Below are 21,488 nucleotides of genomic sequence, written 5' to 3' on the forward strand. Positions count from 1 at the left end.
GTCTACTGCACATACCAGTAAATCCTTGTCCAGATCATAACTTGCATACAGGAGTATCAAACCACATGAAGGAACAACTTGGGATGGTGGTTGGTCCTAAACAAACTGTTTATCCATCCCATTGCAAACAATTCACGTAATTAGACTTGAATCATACCTGTAACATATTCATTAATATAGATATGGTTTTCCATCAAACTCTTGTTCCAAAGTAGGGGTCACAGGACCCCTGCAATGACCCCCTTGAATCCATGCCTGCACCTTGAATTGTACCCGGTCAGTGGACCCATTAGTTATGTCCTGCCCAACCAATACTCTACATATGGTGTATCAAAGGCTGTGGTATGTGCTGACTTGTCCAAGAGAAAGTGCATACAAAATATCCCTTGCTACTAATGGAAGGAAGGAAATGTTTTATTTAAAGACACACTCAACACATTTGATATACGGTGCTACTAATGGTAAAATGTAGCAAGTTTTCTTTGAAGATTGCATCAGAACAATCAAATCTGAGTTATTTAACATGAGTGTCAGATTTGTCACACATCCTAACAATTCAATGCAGCTAATAGTGCAAGCAAAACGTGATTTTCAGTTAAAGGGACAGACCCTAGTTTCAGCCCATGAAAATGCACACCAAGTTTAGTTAATCTACAAACCTGTAACACATCTGGATAAAGTTACAGTTGAGTAAAACATGAGTCTGTGACATTGAAATGGTAAAATACCTTCTAAAAATAGATTAAAACTCGACCCAATAATGGTTACTTCTCAGACGCACATGTTTATAAAAATATGAGAAATGCATTTTGTGATATTAAAAACACCAGGATGACCAAAAACACTTTAAATGTACGGAAATGGATAATCTAAACCATAAAATCCAAGTATGATTTCAGTTATCAAAAATGGCTCTACTAGTAAAAAATATGCCTTAGTGTTTAAAAACTAGAGTATGTCCCTTTGAAATGTACAATGTCCTTAGAAGACTATATACCGTACCTTTTAAAAACATTTTTCAACTCTTCATCCAAGCAGATGTGGAATGAAATGCGACTTCTCTTAAACTAAAAGTGGGATTGGATATCAATACGCCCACTCTCCCGATAATCATATTTATGGCATTTGACAGCAATGAAAGTTAAAGTTTGTTTTGTTTAACAACACCACTAGAGCACATTGATTAATTAACCATCACATATTGGATGTCAAACATTTGGCAATTGTGACACGTATTCATCAGAGGAAACCTGCTATTTTTTTCTTAATGCAGCAAGGAAAATTTTTATATGCACTTTGCCACATACTGGAAAGCACATACAACAGCTTTTGACCAGTTTTGGTGTACTGGTTGGAACGAGAAAACCCCCAATCAGTTGAATGGATCCACCGAGGTGGTTTGATCCTGCGACACAAGCACCTCAAGCGAGCACTCAACCGACTGAGCTAAATCCAACCCCTTGACAGCAATGACAACATAAATAATCTGCAGCTTTTGTAATCCGTTTAATACACCAGTTATTTCGTTATTTACACAAATATATTCAAAATAAATATACAAATTTCAAGTGAAAAAATGCAATGATTTATAATATGAAAATAATGTTTTTGTTTTTTAACAGGCCAACATGCACCAAAATAATTAAGGGTCACATCAGGCCAACATGCACCAAAATACTTAGGGGTCACATCAGGCTTGTGACCCCTTTTTCCAAAGTAGGGGTCACAATTTGTAATAGCATGCAATTTATTAACAAATGTTAAAAATGAATACAAAAATATCTGCAGACAATGACAGTATCCTATACTAGTATGGACTGTTTTTAAAATGCATTCCAGTCCTATTGATAGTTTTATCAATCTCTCACAGATCAGTGAATAAAGCACTATTGTGTTTTGGGATCAGTATGTGGTCCAGATACACTGGTCTGTATACGTTTCTGAGATAAAAAATTTTTTTTATCTCAGCTTAGTGTTTCTGCCAGAAAGAAATTTTTGGGTATAGCACTATGGAATTGAATTCAACCACAGTTAACAAGGGGTATGAGGGGCCTCCCATCAGAAAGAAAATGGGTTAAGCTTAGGGTTAGGGTTAAGAAAATCATACAGTAATGTTAAGAGTAATTAATTTTGTTAAAAAGTTAACTTAAAAAAAATAAACAAATCTGTAAAAACATTCGGGTATGGCGCCATACCCGTTTTACCCTCTGGCAGAAACCCTGAAATTGAAAGAGTCCATCAAAACGTTTTGTGAGCTACTGTGGTCTGTACATGTTTGAAAATATCAGTTTTTATCTCAGCTGAAAGAGCCCATCAAAGATTTTGTGAGCTACTGTGGTTTGTACATGTTTGAAATATCAGTTTTTATCTCAGCTGAAAGAATCCATCAAAGATTTTATGAGGTACACTGGTCTGTATGTGTTTGTAAAATCAGTTTTTATCTCAGCTGAAAGAGTCCATCAAAGAGTTTTGTGAGGTTTACTTCGGAATACGCACTTCGACGCAGCCATCGGCCAACAGTGTTCTTTAACTGTCTGTACGCCTCTTCATAGCCCGCCAGGATGGTTTTAGCAAAATCTGAAATAAGACGGAAAATGTGATTTAGGAATTTTAAGAATGAGAGGAAAAAATATTCATAACAAGTGTTTATAAAACGAGAGAAAATATTCATGATAAAAGTGTTGAGAAAAAAAAATATTCACAATAAAAGTGTTTATAAAATGTGAGAAAAAAATATTCACAATAAAAGTGTTTATAAAATGTGAGAAAAAAATATTCACGATAAAGTGTTTATAAAATGAGAGAACAAAAATATTCATGATACAAGTGTTTATAAAATGAGAGAACAAAAATATTCACAATAAAGTGTTTATAAAATGTGAGAACAAAAATATTCACGATAAAGTGTTTATAAAATGAGAGAACAAAAATATTCATGATACAAGTGTTTATAAAATGTGAGAAAAAAATATTTACAATAAAGTGTTTATAAAATGAGAGAACAAAAATATTCACGATAAAGTGTTTATAAAATGTGAGAAAAAAAATATTCATGATACAAGTGTTTATAAAATGAGAGAACAAAAATATTCACGATAAAGTGTTTATAAAATGAGAGAACAAAAATATTCACGATAAAGTGTTTATAAAATGTGAGAACAAAAATATTCACGATAAAGTGTTCATAAAATGTGAGAACAAAAATATTCATGATACAAGTGTTTATAAAATGTGAGAACAAAAATATTCATGATACAAGTGTTTATAAAATGAGAGAAAAAAAATATTCATGATACAAGTGTTTATAAAAATGTGAGAAAAAAATATTCATGATACAAGTGTTTATAAAATGAGAGAACAAAAATATTCACGATAAAGTGTTTATAAAATGTGAGAACAAAAATATTCATGATACAAGTGTTTATAAAATGTGAGAACAAAAATATTCATGATACAAGTGTTTATAAAATGTGATGTGTTTAGAAAATAAGAGAAAAGAAAAAACAAGTCTTCAAAAAAAAAAAATGAAACAAAATATTATTCTAAAACTGTGCAGTAATTGAGATAAAACATTGACAAAGGTATTTCAAAAATATGTGTTAAAAAAATAGAACAAGTGTTTAGAAAATGAGAAGAAATATCAATGTGTTTACAAAAAGAGTAAATTATGATAAAAGTTCTAGGATTTTTTTTTAACAACACCACTAGAGCACATTGATATATTAATTATGATAAGTGTTTTTAGAAAATGAAAAAATAGAACAAGTGTTTTATAACATGCTAATAATCAAGAAAATGAAAGTAAAATATATGTTTTTAGAAAATGAAAAAAACTATTCAACGTATTTACAAAGAGAAAATTATTATGATAAAGTTCAAGTTTGTTTTGTTTAACAACACCATTAGAGCACATTGATAGTAATCATAATTTATTTTGGAGAACAAAAAAAACAAAAAATTCATGACCAGTGTTTAAAAAATAAGAAATTAAGTTTTTAAAAAGTAAGATAACAATTTTTTATAAAAGTTTTTAAAAAGAGAAACAATATGATAGTGTTTAAATAATAATAATAATAATAATAATAATATTAATAATAATAATAATAATAATAAAAAGTTTTTAAAAAGAGAAACAATATGATGGTGTTTAAATAATAATAATAATAATAATAATAATAATAATAATAAAACGTTTTTAAAAAGAGAAACAATATGATAGTGTTTAAATAATAATAATAATAATAATAATAAAAAAATAAATAATAATAATAATAATAAAAATAATAATAATAATAATAATAATAATAATAATAATAATAATAAAAATAAAAAATTCTTAAAAAGTAAAAAAATAAAATAATTTAAAAGAAAAAAATTATGATAAAATCCTAATAGAAGTGTTTAAAAGTGAGAAACAAAAAAATTGATGACAAAAGTGTATGTGTGCCGTAAACAAGCGAAGTGAAAAAGCCCGCAGTGCAGGTCTGTGTTCGACAAACATGGTTGTGGGAGGAACCAACACGCTAATCCCAGCTCAAACAACTCCCGACCGCACCAATTATATCACTCATCAACACGCCAGGTGAACGCAGCATGTGACAATATGCAGGTGCTTTGTCACCTCCTGTAATTTCTCATCAATGGGAAAACGAGAATGTTTTACACAGATTTTGGTTCAAGTGTGAAAATTGAATTGGTCAACATTTGATCTTTTGAAAAACGTTTTAATGGTTTGGTGAGTAACTTTAGAAAGTCTCGTTCATAATCCTTCAATACACACAAATGTCATGTGACTTTTTGAGAAAAGTAAACGGGCGAAAAAGAATGAAGTTTTCTGAATATTGGGATGTTATAGTGTTTTGATAAGAAACAATCACTGTTTGGGCAGAGGAAGGAAAGTGGGTATGGGTGCTCAGGCACATTTTGATTTATATATCCAACAGGAGTAAAAGTGTTTTGGGCTTCAAGAGGAATTCCGGGGCATGATCTAGCTCACTGGTCTAAAGTCTGTGGTATGTGCTATCCTGTCTGTGGGAAAGTGAATATAAAATTTCCCTTGCTGCAGGTTTCCTCTGATGCAGTGTGCAATTTTTTTTTTACAAATTTAAGTGTCATAAGGACTCTCTGTTTGCAAATCTGTATAGCCCGCCACCAACCCAGCGAGCCCTGCCGTGCGTCTCCAGTAGAACAGAAGATACACTAAATACTTTGCATGAAACCATGGAAAAGATCGCTGTTCAAGACTTGTGGTTTCCCAGGATTTTGAGATATATGTTGACTGTGTCATTTCAAAGAATCAATGTAATTTGTACAAATAATTTTTACGAGCCATGCGGGCGCGTATACTAGCCAAGCTAGAGAGTCCTATATGATTTCTGCGATCCTCAGGCTCCCGGACTCTCCTCAAAATTGCACACCGTCTGATGACTGTGTCAGAATTATCAAAATGTTTAACATCCAATAGCGGATGATTAATTGATATGGTGTTAAACAAAACACACTTTGGTCAGTGCTCACCTAAGGCAACTTGGTCCTCAGCAGACCCATTCTTTGACCGTCCACCCACCCCATCCCCTTCCAACAAGTGCCCCATGACTGGTATATCAAACGCTGTGATATGTGCTGTCCTGTCTGTGGGAGTTTGCACAAAAAAAAATCTGTTGCTGCTAATACCAAAATGTAGCGGGTAGACCATCCACCCACCCCATCCCCTTCCAACAAGTAACCCATGACTGGTATATCAAACGCTGTGATATGTGCTGTCCTGTCTGTGGGAATTTGCACATATAAAAGATCTGTTGCTGCGAATGCAAAAATGTAGTGGGTTTCCTCTGATGACTACATGTCACAATTACCAAAATGTTCGACATCCAATAGCCGATGATTTAAAATTAGACCAAAAATAGAAAAAGTTGTCTTTATTTACAGGCATTTGAGGTCAGATATCCTGTATTTATGTCCATTATTCCCAATAACTGTGTTTTTCTGACCAGAATGTTTTTTGGGAAACGAACTACGATTCATGTCACAATATTTCATAGTTTTCATTGTTGGTAAAATGGTGAAATTTATTATCAAATTAGCTGTGACAAACAGCTATCGATTTCTGAAATTAACCATGGCATTCCACCATTATTATCAAGTGAAAATACTTGCCGAAAACCAAAAAAAAATGAAGTTGCCATACTCTCAATTAAATGTATTTCGTTTTGTGCTATTATTATTTTCGGCAAGTGCTGTGTGCAAAACGGCAGGAAATATGAACTGGGGAATGCACTATACAGTATCTCGCCTGCAGTAGTCAGAATGTTTAGTTGAAAAGCCAATGAAACTTACGTTGGTTTGACTGGAAGGCGAGAGCTTTGTCCGTGTCGAAAACGTACTGATAGAAACACAGCTGAGTGTACAACTCACAGTCCGTGTACTGAAAACAAAACACTCAAATATAACATGATATATATATTGATAGAAACACAGCTGAGTGTACAACTCACAGTCCGCGTACTGAAACAGAGACAGAGACACACACACACACACACACACCTGAATTGTATAGCATTAAAAACACACACAAATATAACAAATTACAGGATTAAAAAAAAAAAGAAGGTTATCCAAAATTAGATTTGTGTAAGCAACGAGCAAACGAAAGCATCATATCAAGCGTCATATCAAGCGTCATATCAAGCGTCATATCAAGCATCATATCATATATTTTCAGAGGACTGAGTGTGTAATTATCAGGGGCAGGATGTAGCCCAGTGGTTAAATGCTCTCCTCATATGCAATCAGTCCATAATCGATGGCGGCTGCTTAACCGCCCTTAATCAACCTCCTACTAAATAATAATAGGGCTAAAAGAAAGAGTTTCTGTACTCTTTGTATTTTTGAAATGCTCATTCTAAATTAGCGACAAAGTTTTAAATTAAATGGATTATATATTTTATATTAATTATTATTTTTGGAATTGCGCAAATAAAAACTAATTATATAATATCCGTATTCCCCATTGGCTTAATTTCAAAATTGTCCTAAGTAATTTCTGTCCCGGATTGGGCCCCTGGCCTCCAGAGACCGAACCCGGGGTGGACATGCTCGAAGCCTTAGTGGTATAGGAGCATGGAAAAGTCTTCACTCACTCACTCACCCATAATCGATCCCCATAAGTGGGCCAATTGGACTATTTCTTGTTCCAAACCAGTGCACCATGACTGATAAATCAAAGGCCATGGTATGTCCTACCCTGTCTATAGGATTGTGCTTATAAAAGATACCTTGATGCTAATGGAAGAAGAAGAAGAAATTTGTTTTATTTAACGACGCCGCTAGAGCACATTGATTTTTTATCTTATCATCGGCTATTGGACGTCAAACATATGGTCATTCTGACACTGTTTTTAGAGGAAACCCGCTGTCGCCACATAGGCTACTCTTTTTACGACAGGCAGCAAGGGATCTTTTATTCGCGCTTCCCATAGGCAGGATAGCACAAACCATAGCCTTTGTTGAACCAGTTATGGATCACTGGTCGGTGCAAGTGGTTTACACCTACCCATTGAGCCTTGCGGAGCACTCACTCAGGGTTTGGAGTCGGTATCTGGATTAAAAATCCCATGCCTCAACTGGGATCCGAACCCAGTACCTACCAGCCTGTAGACCGATGGCCTGCCACGACGCCACCGAGGCCGGTTTGATGCTAATGGAAAAATATTGCAGGTTTCCTCTACATATGTGAAAATTGTGAAATGTTTGACCTCCAACAGCCGGTGATTAATAAATCAACGTGCTCCAGTGGTGTCGTTAAACCAAAACACTTTTTGTAATTATAAAATGTAGTAACGTTTGGCTACCCTGACACTGCCTCTATGTTCTGGGGACAATATAATATTAAAGTTTGTTTTGTTTAGCAACACCACTAGAGCATGTTGATTTATTAATCACTGGCTATTGGATGTTAAACATTTGGTAATTTCAACAATAAATATTAGAGAGGAAACCCACTACATTTTCCATTAGTAGCAAGGGACCTTTTATATGCACCATACCACAGACAGGACAGCACATACCACAGCCTTTGATATACCAGTCGTGGAGCACAGGCTGGAACGAAAAAATTGACCAATAGGACCACCGACGGGGAACAATCCCTGACTGACCGTGCATCAAGTGAGCACTTTAGAACTTGGCTACGTCCCACCCCCAATATAATATTTACCCCCCCCCCCCCCCCCCCCCTGCCCCCCACACACACACAAACAAAAACCAAACAAAACAATGGGTACCTCTTGGTGTAGTGATCCTCTCTGACAGACGGAACAGATTGGGTGTCCGCGGTAGAATGTCAGTGGAGTTTTCCTGGTACGAGAGCCACACGTAGAGTCCTCACACCTCAACCAACCCTGTCGAGGAAGAAAACAATGTTCAACAACATCTCAGCATGCTTTAAACTACGGCCGTTTGGTGTTTGTTATATATGGGTATTTTGACACTTGGGTAAACAATCTTTTACAACATCTCAGCATGCTTTAAACTACAGCCGTTTGGTGTCTATTATATATGGGTATTTTGACACTTGGGTAAACAATCTTTTACAACATCTCAGCATGCTTTAAACTACGGCCGTTTGGTGTCTATTATATATGGGTACTTTGACACTTGGGTAAACAATCTTTTACAACATCTCAGCATGCTTTAAACTACGGCCGTTTGGTGTCTATTATATATGGGTACTTTGACACTTGGGTAAACAATCTTTTACAACATCTCAGCATGCTTTAAACTACAGCCGTTTGGTGTCTATTATATATGGGTATTTTGACACTTGGGTAAACAATCTTTTACAACATCTCAGCATGCTTTAAACTACGGCCGTTTGGTGTCTATTATATATGGGTATTTTGACACTTGGGTAAACAATCTTTTACAACATCTCAGCATGCTTTAAACTACGGCCGTTTGGTGTCTGTTATATATGGGTATTTTGACACTTGGGTAAACAATCTTTTACAACATCTCAGCATGCTTTAAACTACGGCCGTTTGGTGTCTGTTATATATGGGTATTTTGACACTTGGGTAAACAATCGTTTACAACATCTCAGCATGCTTTAAACTACAGCCGTTTGGTGTCTATTATCTATGGGTATTTTGACACTTGGGTAAACAATCTTTTACAACATCTCAGCATGCTTTAAACTACACCCGTTTGGTGTCTATTATATATGAGTATTTTGACACTTGGGTAAACAATCTTTTACAACATCTCAGCATGCTTTAAACTACAGCCGTTTGGTGTCTATTATGTATGGGTATTTTGACACTTGGGTAAACAATCTTTTACAACATCTCAGCATGCTTTAAACTACAGCCGTTTGGTGTCTATTATATATGGGTATTTTGACACTTGGGTAAACAATCTTTTACAACATCTCAGCATGCTTTAAACTACAGCCGTTTTGTGTCCAATGTATATGGGTATTTTGACACTTGGGTAAACAATCTTTTACAACATCTCAGCATGCTTTAAACTACAGCCGTTTGGTGTCTATTATATATGGGTATTTTGACACTTGGGTAAACAATCGTTTACAACATCTCAGCATGCTTTAAACTACAGCCGTTTGGTGTCTATTATCTATGGGTATTTTGACACTTGGGTAAACAATCTTTTACAACATCTCAGCATGCTTTAAACTACACCCGTTTGGTGTCTATTATATATGAGTATTTTGACACTTGGGTAAACAATCTTTTACAACATCTCAGCATGCTTTAAACTACAGCCGTTTGGTGTCTATTATGTATGGGTATTTTGACACTTGGGTAAACAATCTTTTACAACATCTCAGCATGCTTTAAACTACAGCCGTTTGGTGTCTATTATATATGGGTATTTTGACACTTGGGTAAACAATCTTTTACAACATCTCAGCATGCTTTAAACTACAGCCGTTTTGTGTCCAATGTATATGGGTATTTTGACACTTGGGTAAACAATCTTTTACAACATCTCAGCATGCTTTAAACTACAGCCGTTTGGTGTCTATTATATATGGGTATTTTGACACTTGGGTAAACAATCTTTTACAACATCTCAGCATGCTTTAAACTACGGCCGTTTGGTGTCTATTATATATGGGTATTTTGACACTTGGGTAAACAATCTTTTACAACATCTCAGCATGCTTTAAACTACGGCCGTTTGGTGTCTGTTATATATGGGTATTTTGACACTTGGGTAAACAATCTTTTACAACATCTCAGCATGCTTTAAACTACGGCCGTTTGGTGTCTGTTATATATGGGTATTTTGACACTTGGGTAAACAATCGTTTACAACATCTCAGCATGCTTTAAACTACAGCCGTTTGGTGTCTATTATCTATGGGTATTTTGACACTTGGGTAAACAATCTTTTACAACATCTCAGCATGCTTTAAACTACACCCGTTTGGTGTCTATTATATATGAGTATTTTGACACTTGGGTAAACAATCTTTTACAACATCTCAGCATGCTTTAAACTACAGCCGTTTGGTGTCTATTATGTATGGGTATTTTGACACTTGGGTAAACAATCTTTTACAACATCTCAGCATGCTTTAAACTACAGCCGTTTGGTGTCTATTATATATGGGTATTTTGACACTTGGGTAAACAATCTTTTACAACATCTCAGCATGCTTTAAACTACAGCCGTTTTGTGTCCAATGTATATGGGTATTTTGACACTTGGGTAAACAATCTTTTACAACATCTCAGCATGCTTTAAACTACAGCCGTTTGGTGTCTATTATATATGGGTACTTTGACACTTGGGTAAACAATCTTTTACAACATCTCAGCATGCTTTAAACTACGGCCGTTTGGTGTCTATTATATATGGGTACTTTGACACTTGGGTAAACAATCTTTTACAACATCTCAGCATGCTTTAAACTACGGCCGTTTGGTGTCTATTATATATGGGTACTTTGACACTTGGGTAAACAATCTTTTACATCTCAGCATGCTTTAAACTACGGCCGTTTGGTGTCTATTATATATGGGTACTTTGACACTTGGGTAAACAATCTTTTACAACATCTCAGCATGCTTTAAACTATGGCCGTTTGGTGTCTATTATATATGGGTATTTTGACACTTGGGTAAACAATCTTTTACAACATCTCAGCATGCTTTAAACTACGGCCGTTTGGTGTCTATTATATATGGGTATTTTGACACTTGGGTAAACAATCTTTTACAACATCTCAGCATGCTTTAAACTACGGCCGTTTGGTGTCTATTATATATGGGTACTTTGACACTTGGGTAAACAATCTTTTACAACATCTCAGCATGCTTTAAACTACGGCCGTTTGGTGTCTATTATATATGGGTACTTTGACACTTGGGTAAACAATCTTTTACAACATCTCAGCATGCTTTAAACTACGGCCGTTTGGTGTCTATTATATATGGGTACTTTGACACTTGGGTAAACAATCTTTTACAACATCTCAGCATGCTTTAAACTACGGCCGTTTGGTGTCTATTATATATGGGTACTTTGACACTTGGGTAAACAATCTTTTACAACATCTCAGCATGCTTTAAACTACGGCCGTTTGGTGTCTATTATATATGGGTACTTTGACACTTGGGTAAACAATCTTTTACAACATCTCAGCATGCTTTAAACTATGGCCGTTTGGTGTCTATTATATATGGGTATTTTGACACTTGGATAAACAATCTTTTACAACATCTCAGCATGCTTTAAACTACGGCTGTTTGGTGTCTATTATATATGGGTATTTTGACACTTGGGTAAACAATCTTTTACAACATCTCAGCATGCTTTAAACTATGGCCGTTTGGTGTCTATTATATATGGGTATTTTGACACTTGGGTAAACAATCTTTTACAACATCTCAGCATGCTTTAAACTACGGCCATTTGGTGTCTATACACAGTCTAGTGTGTAAAAAAGTACTCAGTCTAAGTAGTTTAATGCACATTTTAAACTATGGATTTTTGGAAAGGCAAGGATGCAGTTGGCTACTGTGATATCTGCCAGCTTAATGGCTACTTTTTCATAATAAAAAATTAACTTGTAATATCTGGGGATGTGTTTGTTTACTTCGTGATATCTGTGGATATGTTTCTTTTACCTGGTAATATCTGCAGATATGTTTGTTTACCTTGTGATATCTGTGGATATGTTTGTTTACCTCGTAATATCTGTGGATATGTTTGTTTACCTTGTAATATCTGCGGATATGTTTGTTTACCTGGTAATATCTGTGTTAACATTTGTTTACTTGATAATATCTGTGGATATGTTTGTTTACATTGTAATATCTGCTGATATGTTTGTTTACCTTGTAATATCTATGGATATGTTTGTTTACCTTGTGATATCTGCAGATGTTTGTTTACCTGGTAATATTTGTGGATATGTTTGTTTACCTCGTAATATCTGCTGATATGTTTGTTTACCTTGTAATATCTGTGGATATGTTTGTTTACCTCGTAATATCTGCGGATATGTTTGCGGATGACTGCTACGAGCTGGTTCTCGATCTGGTTCACGAGTTCGCTGGGAACACATCGGCACTGCGGATTGGGACATTTCGACAGTGAGCACTCCAGTGCCTTGTCCTGGGGTAAAAAAAAAAAAAAAAAGAAAGAGGAATGTTTAATAAGAACTTGGCACTTTCTTCTACATTTATTCAGTGGTGTAGACGGGGCGCTCTCCAATCAAACCTTGTGTTTTTAAAACTGTATTAAATTTTATAAAATCATACATACATAGTGTAGGTTGCCCTCAATATAAAATCCTGGCTATTTTCTGTTCCAGTCTGTGCTTCCATTCGAAAATGCACCAAAATTACTTTAAGAAATGTGCATAATTTTTTACTATTTGACTTAATCCTATGGGATATTAACAATTCAATAGAACCACAAATGCCCCCACCTGCTACTGACTCCTGTCGGGCTGCGGGAGCTCTCTTACACTTGCCAGCATGGGCGGTCCGTTACAACAGCTAGCTCTGAATGTGAACGTTAAGCCCTATGACCTGACCTGATACGGAAAACTACTGTCCTAGATGGAGGAGCCAGCATGGGCCGACTCCTGCACCCATGACAGGCGTGCACTACAACAGCTTATCCTGAATGTGCACATTAAGCCTCATGACCTGACCTGACCTGACCTGACCTGACCTGACATACATGTATGTATAACTGTCCAACTTACTGCTCCGGTAAACACGCTGTCTAAGATGATTTCACGTCCGCACTGCGCGCCGGGACACCGGAACTTGAATCTGTCGCAGTCCTTGTAGCGTTCCTCCTCCGAGAGTTGAACCCCCAGCAGGGCATCCTCTGCGTCATCGTCACCAGCGGCCACGTGGCGGTAGCCAGACGGGTCTAACCCTGAACAGGACAATATCATTGCACATATATGGACATATAAATGAAACCACAAACAAATTTAAAGTGACAATCTGTAGTACAGTTCTATTTGAAGTCAGGTAATCTGGCTAAAGATGGCGAAGTGACAATAAACGAAACAATTAGTGGCGCCATAATGATTGATAATGGTCGGATCATCCAGTTTTCAGAGGTATGATTTGTACTAAATAAAGAGTTTGGAATTGAATTATTTGTCTGGTGTTCAGTTTAGAGAGGTTTCCGATTTAGAGAGATAAACTTTAGTGTTAATAGTTTATTTTGTTTAACAACACCACTAGAGCACATTGATATATTAATCATCGGCTACTGGATGTCAAACATTTGGTAATTCTGACTCGTAGTCATCAGAGAAAATCTGCTATATTTTTCCATTAGCAGCAAGGGATCTTTTATATTCACTTTTCCAGACAGGAAAGCACATACCACGGTCTTTGACCAGTTGTGGTGCACTGGTTGGAATGAAGAAAAACCCAATCAGTTGAACGGATCCACTGAGGTGGTTCAGTTATATTAAAAGTCAGGTACTCCGGCCGAACACAGCAAAATGAATGAATGAATGAATGTTTAACGACACCCCAGCACGAAAAATACATCAGCTATTGAGTGTCAAACTATGGTAATGGGAACACAGCAAAGTGACAATAAATGAAAGAATTAGTGGCGCCATAATGTTCGATAACGGTCTGATCGTCCGGTTTTCAGAGGTACAATTTGCACTAAATAAAGTTTCGGACTGAATTATTCAGCCAGTGTTCAGTTTAGAGAGGTTTCCAGTTTAGAGAGGTAAACTTTAGTGTTAAAAGACTTGTAAATCACGGGACCATGGAGAATGTCTAGTTTTAAGGGGTTTTACTGTATATGGGTTAACAGTGAATTTGGAAGTAAAGAGAGAAAGGGAAAAGATAAGAAGGAAGAAAGGAAAATAGGAAGGAAGGAAGGAAAGAATGAATGAACAAAACCAAAGAAAGTTAATTTGTTTTGTTTAACGACACCACTAGAGCACATTGATATATTAATTATTGGCTATTGGATGTCAAACACTTAGTAATTCTGATATAGTCTTAGAAAGGAAACCCGCAACATTTTTCCATTAGTAGCAAGGGATCTTTTATATGCACCAAAGCACATACCACAGATTTTGATATACCAGTTATGGTGCACTGGCTGGAACGAGAAATAGCCCAATGGACCCACCGACAGGGAAAGAAAGAAAGAAATGTTTTATTTAACGATGCACTCGACACATTATATTTACGGTTATCTGGTGTCAGACATATGGTTAAAGACCACACAGATATTGAGAGAGAAAACCCGCTGTCGCCACTTCATGGGCTACTCTTTTCGATTAGCAGCAAGGGATCTTTTATATGCACCATCCCACAGACAGGGTAGTACATACCAAGGCCTTTGATATACCAGTCGTGGTACACTGGCTGGAACGAGAAATAGCCCAATGGGTCCACCGATGGGGATCGATCCCAGACTGACCAAGCATAAAGAGTGCGCTTTACCACTGCCCCTCTAACAAGAGGTAAAAGTTCACGTTTTCCTAACCCTGACAGTATAATTAAATACTGATGCATTATATTATATAATATCTTGGGTTAACAGTGAAGTTGAAAAAAAGAGAAAAAAAGCTTCAAGAGGAAAAAAAGAAGGAATAAAGGAACGAAGGAAAGAAAGAAAGAATAAAACTAGTCTTACCTAGACATTCTGCGAGTCTAGCAGCGTCCGTGCCCTCGATGGGGTCACACAGTCGACACACGACCGGGTGGACCTGGTGAGCCAGGTAGTACTTCGTGTCTGGAAGAAAGGAAGGTTAGTTTAATCACACCTAACTTGTTTAACCTTGTGACTACCGCAAGATAATGGGGTCACACAGTCGACACACGACCGGGTGGACCTGGTGAGCCAGGTAGTACTTTGTGTCTGGAAGAAAGGAAGGTTTGATTAATCACAACTAACTTGTCTAAGCAACAGCCATACGCGTACGGGCTCCCATTTTTGTAAGGGATTTTTGCCCGAATTAAACAAAAGTGCCCAAATCAAGAATACAATGTTTATTCATATTACTGCCAACCAACTATCAAACAGCTGTAGGATTGCAAACGCCACACATTTTTATATGGATTACAACTAATATTGTGGATAGAAAAGTGAAAATACATGGTGAAGTGTTTAGACCAGCTCATTTTGCTCGAATTTGTTTATTGTTTTTACCCGATTTTGAGGATTTACCTATCTTAAGATTGTCACGCTAAAGAATGTTAGACCTCTGAAAACAAATTGTGAGAACAATCTTTTGTTTACTACCATAAATCTAATTTAGTGTAACCCATTTTTCGTTCACGCATTAAATTAAGCACATCATTTACGTGGACATAACAGGTTACGCAAAAAAGAAAATGAGGTATCAGAATTTGGTTTTTTGCATAAACGATAAATGGATTTACGCAAAATTTCAATTCTCAAGAGGCCTGTATGTGTGCCGAGTCTCGTACCTATCTTAAGATTGTCGCTCTTCGCAAGTTCGTCAGGGTGATACGCTCGCTGAGATGCAGCCAAGGAGGATCCATCCTGAAATCACACAAATATTAAAAACAGTGTTCACACACAACTCAAAATGAGATTCAAGGAAAAAGATGAGAAAATATCACAAGTTTTTAAAGAGGATCACAGGTGATATCGTAGCTTTGACCAATGTAAATGTTAAAACATGGTTGTACAGAACTAAAAAGCCATAGCTTGCTTTGTTTAACGACACCACTAGAGCACATTGATTTATTAATCATTGGCTATTGGATGACAAACATTTGGTAATATTGACACGTAGTCATCAGAAGAAACCCGCTACATTTTACCAGTAAGTTAGAGGTCATAGGTTTTATTGTGCACATTCAGAACAAGCTGTTGTAGCACCTGGCTGTCATGGGCGCAGGTGTCAGCTTTCACCGGCTCCTCTGTCCAGGACAGGAAAAGTTTTCCATTAGTAGCAAGGGATCTTTTGTAAGCACTTTTCCACAGATAGGAAAGCACATACCATGGCCTTTGACCAGTTGTGGTGCACTGGTTGGAATGAGAAAAAAATCCAATCAGTTGAATGGATCCACGAAAGGTGGTTTGATCCTGCAACGCAAGCACTCAACCCACTGAGCTAAATCCCACTCCTGAACAGAAGCAGACTTGGCTAAAGATGGAAATGTCGAATCATATTGTGTACTTTGAATAAATAGTGTCGCAATTCAAACACAATCACCACCAAGGAATAATATCAAGGAAGGTATATCAGCTTTCATTGAAGTCATAATTATTCTATTATAATGTTCATGCAAAAACAAAACAAAAAAATCAATTAAAAATAAATAGATAAATATAAATCAGTGCAGGACAAGACAAAGTAATTTTAAAATGGCCATCGATGAATTCACACCTGACAGATGATGTAAGAGACGGTGTCCCCACTGCGGAGTCGCTTGCCTCCCTTGCTGTTGAGTCGCAGCGCCACCTGGACATGAGGCAAACTCTTCTTGTCGGGGTAATCCTCTGGGTTCTTCGTCAGTTGCTGCAATTAAACAAAAATACAATAAATTAACAAAGAATATATCAAGGATTCTGAGACTGCTAGAGAGATAATTGTCCTCGGGGTTCTTCGTCAGTTGCTGCAATTAAACAAAATACAATAAATTAACAAAGAATATATCAAGGATTCTGAGACTGCTAGAGAGATACTTGTCCTCGGGGTTCTTCGTCAGTTGCTGCAATTAAACAAAATACAATAAATTAACAAAGAATATAACACGGATTCTGAGACTGCTAGAGAGATACTTGTCCTCGGGGTTCTTCGTCAGTTGCTGCAATTAAACAAAATACAATAAATTAACAAAGAATATAACACGGATTCTGAGACTGCTAGAGAGATACTTGTCCTCGGGGTTCTTCGTCAGTTGCTGCAATTAAACAAAATACAATAAATTAACAAAGAATATAACACAGATTCTGAGACTGCTAGAGAGATACTTGTCCTCGGGGTTCTTCGTCAGTTGCTGCAATTAAACAAAATACAATAAATTAACAAAGAATATATCAAGGATTCTGAGACTGCTAGAGAGATACTTGTCCTCGGGGTTCTTCGTCAGTTGCTGCAATTAAACAAAATACAATAAATTAACAAAGAATATAACACGGATTCTGAGACTGCTAGAGAGATACTTGTCCCCTGCTGGGCCCAACACATTTTCACACCTCCTAAATTCAAGGGCCATAACTCAGTGAAAATCACCATAAAAGTCGAACTTGATCTGTAACGGTACACGATAAAGCTATGCAAAAAATTTCAACTCATTGTGAGAAAGAAAAAACCGTCCATAAAACTATATGTGGGATAGACGGTGAGACAGACAGAGGAGGATGGAGATGAAACCTATCAAGTAAATCATTCACCGTAAAGAATAATAATAGGAACATAAAATTTAATATTAATATAAATTAGAAGAACTTGTCTTCAACTAGTGGACGCTGACCCACACTATGGTTCATACTTTGGTATCAACCAACTTTACGACTTTAGATTATTTTAAAAGGCACTTTTCATGACCTTTTTAGGATATCCATTTTTTTTTTTTTTAATCTGCAATGATCAACATAATCTAATATTACAATATCAATCGTTTCTTGTTTTATTTTAATTGGGGAAAAAATCAACCATTTTCAAAGACTTTCAATGACTCAAATCAAATTTGCAAGACATTTTAGACCTGGAAAATGATATAATTTGCAAATTTCACAAATTTCCAGAATTTAGGTAAAAATGGATTCTTTTTTCTTTCCTTTTTATTTTGAAGAATAACTTTTAAAATACCTATTTTTAGCCATTTAGAACTATATGTATTCAGTTTTGTTTTATCATTATGTAACAGAAAAATCAATCTTCACTGAGGGGATTCGAACCAATGACCCTCAGGATGACAGTCCAGTGCTCTACCAACTAAGCTACTAATAGGGAAATTCCCACTAATTGCTGCCAGTAGGAGCACTTTATACCAACACTACTACGATTGCTAGTTCGGGGATATTTTAAATATTTCTCTACCTTAGTGATGTAGTAGAGGTCAACAGGAAGTTCATTGTTCATGACCTTGACCCCAACTTCCTGCAACTTGGAATGTATATTCTCCAGAATGACCTCCGCTGACTCCCCAGACAGTATCTGACTAACCACGAAGCTGAAAGCGAAACACACATTTTTATCTTAAAAGTATATTAGTGAGCCAATCCGTCATCCATTAACTGCAAAGAGTGTTTCCATACCACTGGCACAGTGAATGGGCTACCCATCTCAGATGCAGTGTCCATGTGGCCCTTAACATCTTGCAACTAGCAACACCGGCAATTGGCCACGGCAATTGGCCACGGCAATCGGCAATGCCGTGGAGTTCTTAATTCTCCACAGCACTGTTTTGCTTTGAACTATATTCAGGGTTTTTTTCAACGGCATGTTTTTCTGCCGTGAACTATTTTTTTTAATTGCAGGTGTTGAACTACTTTTAACCATGTACTTCAGGAAATTCATGTACGCCAAATTTGCCAAAATATTTGTATGTAATAATTGATATTTTATTAGAAAATGACCAAGTTTTTGTAATTTTTAAACTTTAATAAAGGGAACATTTTGTTCAGTATCATGTCCCGATTCGATAAGCAAATTTCACATATTGCTACACAATTTTAAAACGTTAAACAATATTTGGTAATCAATTATCAATTGACTTCAAATATTACTAATCACAATTTTACATCGCACGATAACAATTTAATTTACCAACTTTCCATCATCTTTGGCCAAATGTCAGAATTGCATAATTTTTTACATCCAATAGCCGATGATTAATTAATCAATGTGCTCTAGTGGTGTCATTAAAACAAAACAATTTTTTTTCTCCAGCACGATTTACAAGATTTGACCAATTACATCGCACGATAACCATTTAATTGACCCACTTTCCGGCATCCTTGGCAAGATCTGACCAATCGCATCGCATGATAACAAATTAACTGACCTACTTTCCGGCGTCCTTGGCTAGATCTGACCAATCGCGGTGGATGATAACAATTTAATCGACCAACTTTCCAGGCTCCTTAGCTAGATCCGACCAGTCGCGGCGCACGATAACAATTTCATCGACCTACTTTCCGGCATACTTGGCTAGATCTGACCAATTGCGTTGCACGATAACACTTTAATTGACCTACTTTCCAGCGTCCTTGGCTAGATCTGACCAGTCGCGCCGCACGATGTCCAGGCCCTTGAGTTCCTGCGTGGTCGTGTATTTGCCGTCGGCCGACCGCGTCATGCTGAGCGCTGCGTACTTCTTCTTCTTCAGCAGCAGCATCGACTTGAAGACGCCGTCGATGTCAATCTCCAACAGCCGGAACAGCTTGTTCACCTCCTGTTTGATCTGTGGGTAAAATAATAATACAATTCTGTGGAATGAAAGAATGAATGAATGAATTTGATCTGTGGTTAAAATAGTAATAAAATTCTGTGGGATGAAAGAATGAATGAATGAATGTTTGATCTGTGGTTAAAATAATAATACAATTCTGTGGAATGAAAGAATGAATGAATGAATTTGATCTGTGGTTAAAATAGTAATAAAATTCTGTGGGATGAAAGAATGAATGAATGAATGTTTGATCTGTGGTTAAAATAATACAATTCTGTGGAATGAAAGAATGAATGTTTCATCTGTGGTTAAAATAATAATACAATTCTGTGGAATGAAAGAATGAATGAATGAATTTGATCTGTGGTTAAAATAGTAATAAAATTCTGTGGGATGAAAGAATGAATGAATGAATGTTTGATCTGTGGTTAAAATAATACAATTCTGTGGAATGAAAGAATGAATGTTTCATCTGTGGTTAAAATAATAATACAATTCTGTGGAATGAAAGAATGAATGAATGTTTGATCTGTGGTTAAAATAATAATAAAATTCAGCGGAATGAAAGAATGAATGAAGGAAATGTTTTATTTAATGATGCATTCAACACATTTTATTTATGGTTATATGGCGTCGGGCCTATGGTCAAGGACCACACATGTATTGAGAGGAAACCCACTGTCGGCACTTCATGGACTAATCTTTTCGACTAGCAGCAAGGGATCTTTTGTATGCACCATCCCACAGATAGGATAGCACATACCACAGCCTTTGATATACCAGTCGTGTTGCACTGGCTGGAGCGAGAAATAGCCCAATGTGCCCACCAATGGGGATCGATCCCAGACCGACCACACACATCAAGCGAATGCTTTACCACAGGGCTACATCCTGCCCCGAATGAATGAATGAATGAATGTCTGGAACGAGAAATAGCCCAATGTGCCCACCAACGGGGATCGATCCTAGACCGACCACGCATCAAGCAAATGCTTTATCGCTGAGCTATGTCCTGCCCCTACCCAGTATCTACTACACCGGTCTGTGTAATCGTTGAATGGCAGAATTGTCGGATATGGTCAATGACTAACTAACTAACGAACATTTTGTTTAGTATCGCGTCGCGATTTGCTACACAAATTTCAGAGATCGCTACCAATTTTAAAATATTAAACAGTAGTTGCTAATCAATTTTCAAATGACTAGAAATATCGCTAATCAAGATTTTAAAACAAAATGTTCCCTGCTAAGATTACACCAATCGGTAGCAGGCTTACTACACTGAAGAGGAAAGAGCCAATACCTTGTTTCCTAATTTCATCACTTGGTCGATGTCCGTACAATTGGTGTTGATCATAATGGAGTCTGTGTCACCGTAAATCACTTCCAAATTCATCTGAAAAAAAATAGAAACAAAAAAACCCAGATTAAGAATGACATTGAACAAAAAAAAACAGGCACGGTAGAAGAAAGTAGACATTGAGTGGGTGGAGGTGGGGGGGGGGGGCCTGACTGAGAGCAACGGTGCAAAGCAAAGTTTCTAGAGGGTTCATGGGTATGCTCCCCCTTAAAATTAAGAAAACT

At 36.6% G+C, this 21,488-nt stretch overlaps 1 protein-coding gene across 1 annotated transcript in view; it reads right to left on the minus strand.

Annotated features, from left to right (window-relative positions):
• Nucleotides 1-1,490: 1,490 nt before the first annotated feature.
• LOC121375011 (DNA polymerase alpha catalytic subunit-like) overlaps nucleotides 1,491-21,488 on the minus strand; it is a 102,581-nt gene continuing 82,583 nt past the window's right edge. Inside the window, exons 29-39 of the mRNA XM_041502209.1 lie at nucleotides 21,208-21,300; nucleotides 19,711-19,916; nucleotides 18,551-18,683; nucleotides 16,892-17,023; nucleotides 15,963-16,038; nucleotides 15,166-15,264; nucleotides 13,244-13,422; nucleotides 12,514-12,645; nucleotides 8,283-8,399; nucleotides 6,337-6,424; nucleotides 1,491-2,577 (exon numbers count right to left, since the gene is read on the minus strand). Coding sequence (XP_041358143.1) covers nucleotides 2,438-2,577; nucleotides 6,337-6,424; nucleotides 8,283-8,399; nucleotides 12,514-12,645; nucleotides 13,244-13,422; nucleotides 15,166-15,264; nucleotides 15,963-16,038; nucleotides 16,892-17,023; nucleotides 18,551-18,683; nucleotides 19,711-19,916; nucleotides 21,208-21,300 — 1,395 coding nt within the window. The 3' untranslated portion in view covers nucleotides 1,491-2,437. The remainder of the gene's footprint in view (nucleotides 2,578-6,336; nucleotides 6,425-8,282; nucleotides 8,400-12,513; nucleotides 12,646-13,243; nucleotides 13,423-15,165; nucleotides 15,265-15,962; nucleotides 16,039-16,891; nucleotides 17,024-18,550; nucleotides 18,684-19,710; nucleotides 19,917-21,207; nucleotides 21,301-21,488) is intronic.

This window comes from Gigantopelta aegis, chromosome 1, assembly GCF_016097555.1.
Source record: "Gigantopelta aegis isolate Gae_Host chromosome 1, Gae_host_genome, whole genome shotgun sequence".
NCBI classification, from domain to species: Eukaryota; Metazoa; Mollusca; class Gastropoda; order Neomphalida; family Peltospiridae; genus Gigantopelta; species Gigantopelta aegis.